This window comes from Diospyros lotus, chromosome 4, assembly GCF_014633365.1.
Source record: "Diospyros lotus cultivar Yz01 chromosome 4, ASM1463336v1, whole genome shotgun sequence".
Lineage (NCBI taxonomy): Eukaryota > Viridiplantae > Streptophyta > Magnoliopsida > Ericales > Ebenaceae > Diospyros > Diospyros lotus.
The window spans coordinates 13,059,956-13,071,780 of record NC_068341.1 but is presented as its reverse complement, the minus strand read 5'-3'; the positions used below and the strand labels follow the sequence as shown (position 1 = coordinate 13,071,780).

General features: G+C 35.4%; 1 protein-coding gene across 1 annotated transcript; it reads left to right on the top strand.

Moving 5' to 3' along the window:
• The first annotated feature begins 598 nt into the window (after nucleotides 1-598).
• Nucleotides 599-6,697, top strand: LOC127800357 (auxin-responsive protein IAA9-like). The gene is made up of 7 exons (XM_052334930.1): nucleotides 599-773; nucleotides 1,942-2,384; nucleotides 2,467-2,687; nucleotides 2,772-2,998; nucleotides 3,122-3,263; nucleotides 4,247-4,308; nucleotides 6,343-6,697. The coding sequence occupies exons 2-7, from the start codon at nucleotides 1,977-1,979 to the stop codon at nucleotides 6,378-6,380; spliced, it is 1,098 nt and encodes a 365-aa protein (XP_052190890.1). The 5' UTR covers nucleotides 599-773; nucleotides 1,942-1,976; the 3' UTR covers nucleotides 6,381-6,697.
• The last annotated feature ends 5,128 nt before the right edge of the window (nucleotides 6,698-11,825 follow it).

Below are 11,825 nucleotides of genomic sequence, written 5' to 3'. Positions count from 1 at the left end.
AATATAATATTTTTTCAATGCAAGTAAAAGGAGAGAGAGGCGTGAGCCCTAACCCCCCCCCTCCCCGAAATCCTCATTTGCATGATCATGTCAGGCAAATTTGATGCGAACAAGAGAATAAATTAATATAACAATAAATTAAAAAGTTGGTAATATTAATTTTTAAGTTATAATGTGACTCGTCGTTATATATAAATATATATATAATTTTAGTCAATCAGCATAAGAAACAAAAGAAAATATTTTTTAAGTATGATTCAAATAAAATTTCAATTTTATTCTAATAATAGCTCTGATGATAATTAGCCCTTGTGACAAATATTTATCTGTAATGATCTATAGAAGGTTAAAAAAAAGTTGTCATGATACTAATTAATTAAATAATCCAATGTGCTCCGCCCCATCTCCTTTCAGTGTACAAACGATCAGGCACGTGCAAATTTGTTTTCTGTTTACACGAACGATTGATCGCACGGCGATGCATGTATTGACAGTAAAAATACATTTTGCGAAACTTTTTTTTTTTTTTCTCTCTCTTTTATCTGTTTTCCCGCAGAAGTCGGAAGAAAGCAGAATTGCTTTTCTGTACTTGAATTTTGCTTTCCCTTTCTCAAAATTTCCTATGAAAATCCAATTTTCTCCCCCCGCAAGTGTTATTTTATTGGCATCGAGCTTCACATCCAACAGCATGTAATCTTTTGTAACTTTCTGCTCATGGAGGGTCCTTAGCTCTCTCTCTCCCTCTGCCTCTCTCTCTCTCTCTCTCTCTCCAGGTAATCTCGCATCTCTCAGCTTCTCTTGCAGGAATTTCGGCTCCGTTTCATTTCAGAATCCGGCTGTTTATAGCTCCTTTGCCCTAAATTCGATCCTCTCTGCACTCTATTTGTCTCTCTATCTGTCTAGATTTTTTAGTTTTGTATATTTGGCTTTGATCTCACTTTTCGTGCTAGTGTTAGTGTGCTCGGTTGCTCTCTACTGGAAATTGATTTTTTCTCGAATGTTCGTCCGCTTACGTTCTTTAGTTCTTTACGTATGATTCGAGATTCAGCTTTACTTAGTTTCCTTTTTCGAAGTTTGTCTTATTGTTCTGTTTTCTGCGATTGATTTCGCTTGCCTTTTAGACTTATTTTGAGGCATAACTTGCGTAAAGGGAAGGTAGAAGGTAGGCTGTGCACATATGTATATCTACACATATACATATTGTGTGTATTATGTAAATGTATTCATATGTATATCTAAATGTATTATTCCTTTAATTGGTTTGATTGGAGTAATTTTTTATCTTCGGGCTCGAAAATAGTTTGTTCTTTGTTCTGAAGTTAGCTGTGCTGTTCTTATCATTATTTAAGGTACTAATTGGAAGTTAGTATGAAAAGCTGTTTGTCTGTAGGATTACATCCTGAAGTGTGATCAAATTGTTAATGTAACTGAGTACTGCGATCTTTTTTCTCAGTGTATTAAATATTGTTATTTTTTTTTTTCTTTTACCTTTTGGTTACTTTTCCTAATTTTCACTTCCTGAATTTACGGAACAGAAAATATTTGGTTATTATCAAACCTTACCATAAATTTATTGTCTTTCGGATCTAAGACTTTTAAGAAGCCGAGAACACATATATTTGTCTTCTTTTTGCTTTTTACTACTTTTGCATCATTTTGGAAGAAGAATACATGATCCCTCCTGCTATTTATGGGAAAACTCTTGAATTTTGTTATCAAAGAATTTGTTTGACGGGATGTTTGTTTAACTATTATAGCCAGCTATTATTCAATGCACTAACCCTTGATATAGCAGAAAGGAGAAAAATTATCCATGCAGCCAATCCCCGAAGATAATTGAGTTTGGTTGTATATGAAGATTTTGTGATTTTACCATCTTTTGCCTCTTATTCAATTCTTCAGATGGTTAAAGTTCTAATACAAATTTCATTCTAAAACCAGATTTAAAAGAAATTAGAGTTGGATTTTGATACCTAATGACTCCACCTCTGCTTGGAGTTGATGAGGAGGGTCGAAGCAATGTTACTTTGTTGGCTTCTTCGACTTCCATGGACAATATGGGCCGGAATGGGTTAGAACTTAAAGAGCATAACTATCTGGGATTATCAGATTGCTCTTCCGTGGACAGCTCTACAATCTCTACTGCATCCGGAGACAATAGTGGATGTTTAAATTTTAGGGCAACAGAGTTGAGACTTGGGCTTCCTGGATACCAATCCTCTGAAAGAGGTCCAGAATTCTGCCTGCTAAGCTCAACAAAACTTGATGAGAAACCTCTTTTTCCTTTGCAACCTACAAAGGATGACAATTATTCATTATCCCAGAAAACTGCTGTTTCAGGAAACAAAAGAGGGTTCTCAGATGCTATGGATGGATTCATTGAGGTGAAAATTTGCTGATTTTCCTTGTAGAAATTGATTCTTTCTGTTTTATATCAAACTCTAATATGCCTATTCTATCACACAGGGAAAGTTTACTGCTAATTCTGAGGTTAATGCTATGTTATCAGCTAAAGCTACTCCAAACTTGGGTATAAAGTCTGGTTCTGGAAAAGAGAACTCTGGGACTCACCCAACCAAAATGAAAGAGCCCCAACATACATCCCAGGAGATGTCTGGTGCTGCCAAGGAGAATGGCCAAAAGCACACTGATGCCCCAAATAACAATAGCAGTGCACCTGCTACCAAGTAAGTGCTGCAGATTACTGGAAAAAGAGGTGTTTCATACGAAGAGGTCTTAATCTTGAGGGTGATCATCCTTTATCATGGCAGGGCACAAGTAGTTGGTTGGCCACCAATAAGATCATTTCGGAAAAATACATTGGCCACAACATCCAAGAACACTGATGAAGTAGAAGGAAAAGTAGGGCCTGGTGCTTTATTTGTTAAGGTTAGCATGGATGGTGCACCTTATCTCAGGAAGGTGGACTTGAGAACTTACTCTGCATATCAGGAGCTCTCTTCTGCTCTTGAGAAGATGTTTAGCTGTTTTACCATAGGTGAGCTACTTCAAAGTTTCAATTAGCACAACTTTCGTGGCAGATGTGCTTTATGTTGATCTACTTTTGCACTTTAAAGATGCTTGCATCGATCCAGTTACTGCGGTTTCAATATGATAACAGGTCAATGTGGATCTCATGGGGCCTCGGGCAGAGAGATGCTGAGTGAGAGCAAGCTGAAGGATTTGCTTCATGGATCAGAATATGTTCTTACTTATGAGGACAAGGATGGTGATTGGATGCTTGTGGGCGATGTCCCCTGGGAGTAAGCTATGATCCACTTCTTGTGTTCTGATAACCTTTAGTTCTTTCTGGTTCACTAGCCTTCACTTATATAATTGATTAATGCACTTATATGTGGGAACTCGCTTATTCTAGCAAAAGGTTATGGTCTTATTTGTTGGCCAGGAAACAAAATTTCCCTTTAACATATGAGTAGGTGAGTGAATGTATATGGATGGAGGCAAGCAAGGAAACACACAAACTGAAGTTGATTGAGTTGAATAAAAATACACAGAACTTGGTTCAAAATAACAAACATAATGAGGGAGCATGTGCTTGAGAGAGTTGAGAAAAGAACCACTGGCCAGAAAGATGGATCAACAATTGGCCCAAAAGATTGATTTGAAACAAGAGAAATAGTGTTTCCAATATACTTTAACTAGCGTTTTTATGTGTTGAGATGTGTTCAACAAACATTTTCAAGGTTACCTGTGGTTTGTGCAACTTTTTTTTTAAGAAATGATTATCAAGATTTATAGTAACTTTTGAGACTAGTTTTGAATTGTAGACAGGTATCATGCCTGCAGTTATCACAGGTATAAGCTCTTCAGTGGTTATGTTCTGGCAAAGGATTAAGAATCCTTGCCAGTACCGTGAATATATATAAGTAATTTGTTATCCCTGCTCTCCATTTCCTCAATGATAGAAGAAAAGGTTTTCTAGCCTACTTTTGGGATGCCATCTGACGGGGAATAAGCTGGAGAGACCACTTCCATTATCCCAATAATTACTTCCTCATCTATGTGCACTAGAAATTTGGGCCCAACATTGCTTTCCACCCAAGCTAAAGGAACTGTAGTTGATAACGAAATTTTTTATGTAACTCCTTTTTTCCCTCTCTGATCACTTCTTTGGCATCAATCTTTTATGTATTGATAAATTCAATATAAAGTTAATTGTTCCCTGAATATGTTGCCAATTTGCATTTTGTGCTTGGAGTCTAATTTATGTTTGGACCTATAACAGGATGTTTATTGATACTTGCAAGAGACTGAGGATCATGAAGAGTTCTGATGCTATTGGCCTAGGTGCGTTTACCTGGCTGTAAATTTGTTTATCTTAGAGCTATTGCAACTTTTTTCTATTACAAATACAAATTGCTTTTAATGCATCCTTGTGAAAAAATAAAATAGAGCAACTGCACACATGTAGTCCTGTCAATATGAACAGTTCAATCTGTAAACCAGAGTGCAAGATTTTTGGTTGGATTTAAAGCAGAGTGCCATGGGCAAGCACAATGAAAGTAGATTACCTATTGAGGGCAGTTCAATCTGTAAAATAAATAAACTGTAATGATTACACATGAATTTTAGAACGCCAACAATAATCATGAATAATTGCGTACCAGAAGTAACCATTGTTGCAATTGATGATCTGAGTAATCTGTATGAGATCTGTAAAGCAATGAAGTAGATCAGATCTTCCCCTCTCACCCGAATGTGACAATGTCAATAGGACTAGCCAAATAATTTCACTGTTGTGGCCTACGCTTGTCGTCTATCTACATCTTTAATACAAGTGTGATGGTTTAATCAAATCTTGGATCATTATCAAATAGTATTATTCATATCTGAATGAAATTGTACTTGGACTGACTATCTTCCCAAACTTGGAACAATTGATGGTAGCCCAGTTATGATAGAAATAAAATTTGTAACACAATCCTCTATAGACTTGACCTAACAAGGACGACCTATTTGCATGGGACCCTAATAGCTTGTCTATGAATATTTGGATTGATTCCAAATATATTGTAGATGTACTATATGTATATATCATTTGCTAGGGAATACAGAAACACGGAAACTAATTCTGTCATGCTCTTTTTTTTTTCTCCCTTGATAATGAAGGGGGTTTTGGGTCCAAATTACCGCCCCCTCCTCCTGGATCCATGCACATTGACAGTACAACATGAAACAGGTAAGGCTCCATGACTTTACCCAAAGGGTGCTGAGGGTCATGGCCCCAAGAATTAGTGTGCAAGCTGGTGCTCCCATGATTCAAAGCTGGATCAGCTTCCTGTTTTTTCCACCTTGGCATCAACCCAACTATCCCTTGGGGTTCACACCCAAAATTTACTATGTGAATAACGAGTTTACAAGAGAGAGAGAGATCTTACACTGAACTGCAAAATCCCAATACATCCATACTCACATTCTCACCTGCACCTAATTGGTACACCTCTCACTGCAATCCGATAATCAGATATGCAACTCTATTTATAGAGAGAACAAAATAGGTTTTAAATCCAAAACTCATTCGATTTGGTATGCCAATTCTATCTCAATCATATCTAGGGTTGCCATCTAACTCTAAATTCAAGATAATCTCAACCTCATATTCAGGGTTTACATGCACCTTGTGACTCTTGGAGTTGGCTCTTATGCTGTCAAATAGTGTTATAATATTGTAATACTACTCCATCGCAGACAATATGAGGATCTCATCGCATAGGTTTTGGGTTGACATCTGCATGTAGATCCATTCTCTTTGTGCGCAGGTTTGGAGTTTGGAATGGTTTTGTTAACTCCTATATCTGTTTGCAATAAAAAACTTTCACACTTTGATACATGCAGTGGGCTAAAAGGCGTTGAACATGGAAATATGATATTTTCTAGATGATTTTTGTTTGTCCCAAAACTGGGAATTTTTTTTTTTTTTTTGAGGAAGGGCTTGTTTGATTTCATATCAACCAGGAAAATATAATTGCAGGAAAGCAAATAAGCAGGCAGGCTGGCCATCACTCTTAACTTGTTTAGAAGTATTTTGTTTTCATTTCATTTTCAAGCAGTAACTTTCTAATATTTGACAGATCAGCCTTCAAAATTGCCCCTCTTCGTTCTATGTGATGCATTGCTAATATATGTTAGGCCTAAATTCAGCTTGACAAACATAGTCAGGAAGGTCACTTTCTGCATGTTAAGAATATCTTGACGGGCATCTGGTGCTGGGCTGCTTGTTTCTAAATTGTTTTAAGCATGCTTGTTTTATGTTTGCTCTGTGCATTTGTAAGCTGGATGGCAACTCCACATTAACAGAAGGAACTTCGTTCCTTTGTGCAGCTCCTTGGGCAGTGGAAAAATGCCTGAACAGGGACTAGCTAGCATTTACACACAATTCTGCTGGCATCAAGCAATGTGCAAAAGTACATCAGGGGGACTATTGTTGAAGGGTTGAGTAGTTGGGTGTTGGGACTGGACAGCAGATATCATGGGTAAATGCCTCAAATTATTGTCCGTGTTTTACTTAATTTCGTTGTAATTCCAAGTTCTGTAATCGTTAATTATGTGGGTTGATCTATGTAATTGTAGAATTTCTAAGACCCATTACCTGGGAATACTGCAACTTAAGTGACCCACCATGTGGTTTGCCTCTTTCTAGACATAATTTTATTCTTAATATGCATTGTTTGCAAAATACTGGCATCAATGCTGCATGTTTGAGCTTAATTATTCTTGAAATTTAGCGTTTGCTTGAGTGTTTCTGCGGCCATATAACTGGTACTGCTTTGATCCGAAAGGCTAATTGAATGTGGTTGTTAGGTTATAGGACAAACACATACTCAAATGACACTTATTTTTTGGAACTATCGATGTGGGGTTGGCCGGGACAGCAACTGGCTCCAGCTTGTCCACATGGTTCCTGCGGCATGCTTGAACTTTAAGTTAGAGGCTTTCTCATTATATTTCCTGCGGATTTTCAGCTTCTTATGTATGGTTTAATTTTCCTCTGGCAACGTCTTGGATGCAAGTTAGGGAGCATTTGATAGATCGAGAATCATTTTCGCGTGGAAACCAAAGAGAACGGCGTGTAGTTCACAGCCGACTCAGCAAATTAGGGTGGGTTTCTTATTCCTCTTTGATGGGCCATTGGGTTCTCGGGCGCATGGGCGTCCTTGCATGAGGGTAGAAATGGCAATGGGGACGATTTGGACAGAAAATTCTTTCCCAGTGTGCCCATTCCCATTATGGTCTTGGTCCGTGCCTTCATCTTTGTTAGGTATTTTATTTAATTTCATGTCCCTGTTGGGTAAATAGGTATCCAAAAAATTTCATACCGAAAAAAGATTTGAAAAATATTTTTCAAAGTTTTAAGTAATATTTAACTTTTTATGCTACTTTTTAATTTAACTCAATTCATTACACAAAAATAAAAGCAATCAAAACAAAAAGGGTACACGTGCTTGGATCAACCCCTCTTTCTATAATCACTAACCGAAAAAGAAACATAAGCGTTGCTAGTTGCCATGGTCTATTAACATTGAAACCCCACTTTCAATAGGTTGAGAGACAGCAAGATAGGGGAACACTGAAACCCCACTTTCAAATGGGACGTCTCTTTGAAGAGGAATGAGGTCAGATTTGGGTTCATCTTTGGATAAGAACTAGGTCAATTCTTGTCAAAGAGTAACCCCGATGGCTATAGGAGTTTTTACATTTCTGACTATTGTCTCGGATAAACATCACGGTTGCCATTGTGAAGTCCCTCACCCCCCCCCCCCCCCCCCCCCTCCCAACCCCCTCTCATCTCTTTCTTTATTGTAGAGTTCGATCAAGTCTCAGTGCAATTCGATTTGTAGAGAACCCTTCTCTACAAGAGAGAGAATTTGTTAAAAATGAATCTCATATCAGATTCGTTCTTGTTGATTGAAGTGAATTTTTTAAAAAAGAAGAGATTTGTTCCTCATCTTCAAAGAATAATTGACAATGTTGTAGTTGAACTTCACACCATAATCAAGGAAGTTGTTCCACATTCATTTCTAATTATCAGATCCTAAATCACCATATGATAAGAGAAAGAGAGGGTTTAAAAATGAGGGTAAAATAGTTAATTCATGCAACAAATTAGTAGTAAGGAAGGTCTAAGGATGTTTATGTTTTTGTCAAATTTCAAGGGTGTTTCATGTAATTTATTTAAATAAAAAAATAATTTTTGATCCTATTTATTAAACTATATTGGTGAGTATAATGGGTGAAAAATTCACTCTACCGGACATTAACACCCGCAGTGTCCAAACAAAAATGTAACAAAAGTTTCATAACATGTAGAATAAAGATTTGTTGATTTAAAGTTTAGATTGAACAAGTGAATGGTTTTTGGATTCCGATTTCAATTTGATAATGTGATTAAACGTGGATTTGGGTAGAAGGGTATTAGGCTTTTTATTATTTTTTTATTCTTAAATTATAAATATATAATTTAATATATCACCCTAAACATGCCTCTCATCTAAATTTGTTCATGTGCATGTAGTGAGTTCTACGAGTACCCAATGGAGTAGGCTCCGATTATCATTTTTGAATTTTTGAATAGATATTGTTTAAAAGTTTGAATAACTCAAATTCATGATGTACTTACTGTCATAAACTTCAAACTATACTCTGATAATAATAAAAATTCTGAATTGTTGTGGAAAATCTCTGCAAAATAGTAGGGGTTAATGCAATCAAACCAAATCAGATTTAACGAAAACTAAGAACATGAAGAACATAAAGAGAAACTCCCTATTTCGGTCACAATGGCAGTCACAAAAACTATTTCAAGACTTAGATCTTGGCTTGTTCAATCACCACTTAGGCAACAACCAACGAATAGGGACACCAAGCCACAAAGGAGCCCAAAAAACCCCCAAGAACCGAAGCCCTCAAACCCCCCAAATCTCTCGGCCGATCAACACCTCTCACCCAAGCCACACAAGCTTCCACACACAGTAGGATTCACTAAAGAACAAAGAGTAATTACGAAGATATAGGTTCCATAATGGCTAAAAAACTTACCTCCAAGAGAAGACAACAACTCGGACTAAATAGGCATTGCAAACGCTATTGATGAACAACCACAACGCACAAGAAAAGTGTGACACTCAACAAGGAAAGAAGCATCTGACAGAGAAAAAAAAGAATCCCAAGAGGATCGACCATCAATGGAAAGGAGAATCGGCCAAGAAAGGGAACAAGAGAGAGAACATAATTGGCTACCACACATAGGGCACAAAAGGGGAAAGAATCTCTTTTATATTAAGGGTCCAGGGCACAAGAGAGAGAAATGGACTAAAGGGTAATGGGCTTGAGCTTTCTCCCTCCCTTGAGCAAATAGGTCGGGCCTATTTCTCCTCCAAAAGGAGGGTTAAGGATTTATGGCCCGACTTCTATTTGAACTGTCAATAAAAGTGTTTGAACCGTCATTTCAATGTCGGGCCGAAATCTATGAAGTTAACTCAAACCATCATCATGGTCTTAGACATCATTAGAAAACACAAACCCACACAAACTATAGTAATTTACAGCCAAAGAAAATTATTTCACACTCCCATCCTACTCTTATCGAGTCCACATCCACATTTGTTTAAGTTATTATTATTATTATTATTTAAATTAGATAACTTTTGCCGTGTTTGGCTCTCCGTTTATGTTAGCTAGAAAGAATTTTGTAAATTTATATAAGTTTGACTAAATTAGAAGAAGAGTTTATAAGCTACCTATTTTATAAGTCATATCGGAAAACTATAATTAACAAAATCAAAGACTAAAATGTCCTTCTTAAAATAAAAAATTCCAAAGGTTATAAGTTTCAATAATTTAAGATAACCCAAACACCTCTAACTCCAGTATTCTAACCGTAACAGGGGACTAATTGAGATTGTAACATATTTTAATCTTATATCATCATGTTATGTTGATTTTTATTAATAAAACATTAACAAAATTTATAAATAAAGATTTAATCTGACTGAATTGGAAGAATAAAATGTTATATGGGCAGGTTAAGTTGGACTTAGTCCTAACCATAACCAAGTTTTTCCAGTGACAAGTTAAGCTGCCAACTTGTAATCAAAGGAAAATTATTAATTTTTATCAAAAAATTAAATGGGTGATAAGAAGTTATAGATGCTTCTTTTATTATTATAATTATAATTTTAATTTATTCATATAGATTTATACGCCCATTTAATAGGCATAATTTAGGAATTATTATACATATTTAATAAATTTACTTAATACATAATTATTATAAAATTTGAATAATAAAAATTAAAAAAAAAAATTGCAACTCCACAGCCAGATATTGGCCTAAGGGATAATGCAAAAAGTTGTAGTGTAATTTCCATGCAAGTAGTTTTGGGCCTTAATAGGACAAATTAAACCCTATATGAGTTTGAACTATATTGTAGATATGGGCCTCGTTATATTGGACCCGTTTTTACGGATTTAGGGCTTAGTTTTGGGCCTTATAGTTTTATTTTTATTTTTCTCAGAACAAAAGGGTTAATCTTTGTGTAAGGAATTCTTATGCATAGAATGAGCATTCTCCCACTCTCATTTCTCTCATAAAATTAGGTTTTGTAAATTTAATTTGGCATTTTATTATTCAAGGTGATTTTTCGTTGGCCATCAATAGTAATATCATTGTTCTTTTTGTGTTTAAATCATATGTTTAAATACGACGATCAATCACTTATATTTTATATAAAAAAAAATAAGATTAAAAGATCATTTTTATTTAGAATTTAAAATATAAAATTTAAGACCCCAAACCTCTAACCCTGAATTCTCTTTCTAACATGAGGTGGGATTATATAGGGTGTCTCGTTCTTTGACCTTGTTGACATAGATATTGAAAGATCTATTAATAATGGATCTTTCTGTACTTAGAATTAGGCTGCAATTTCGTTCTTCAACCTTTGTTGGGTCATATCTCACTTTTTTTTTTTTTTTTTTAAATAAGATTGTATTAAAAAAAAATCTCAATAGTTGTGTATCATAAAGAAAACAAAATCAAGAACAAAACTTCAAAAACCAAATAACCAACATAAAGAGACACACCTCATAGTATAACCATAAGAAAAAATCATGATGGAGAAAGCCGTCAATAATGTCGCAAAGCCTAATTCTATAATATTTGAGGAAAAAATAAAATAGACAATCGAATTCAGATAGCATATTGAATCAGATGTATCAACTAGGACACCAAACACTCTTGATTATAGAAGCATTGAGTGGTATGATATGCTCCCACCAAAGAAAATAAACTATTACCAAAGACCTTTACCATACCATCTTGAAGCTGTCCATAGAATTCTTATTTCCCATCTACGTACAAGCCATCTAAATTTTTTGTAATGACGAAAAAAGGATAACACCTAACAAGAACACGAACAGTCAAAAAATAAACGACTATGATGCTTTACAGCTTTCTTATAAATTTAACATCTATTTGGAGAAGTCAAATAAAGGTTCAGACGATCAAGATTAGCAAGCTGTTCCCGAATTGCTAACCTAAGGATAAATGCATATCCAGGAATTCCATTACTATCTAAGCCTATGATTTCCTTTTTTATTAAAAAGAAAAATTATAAATATTCACATTAAGATGCAAGGAAAAATTTTAAAGAATAATTTTATATTTTATAAAAATATCTATTCTTTTACTATATTAATTGAATTGTCCAAAAATGCCTAGTGACATCATTTGTGACAATTGTGGAACTCGTGCCTTTGTCGTGCGATATTAGTTCACAATCACCTACCTAGTGATGGATAAGTCA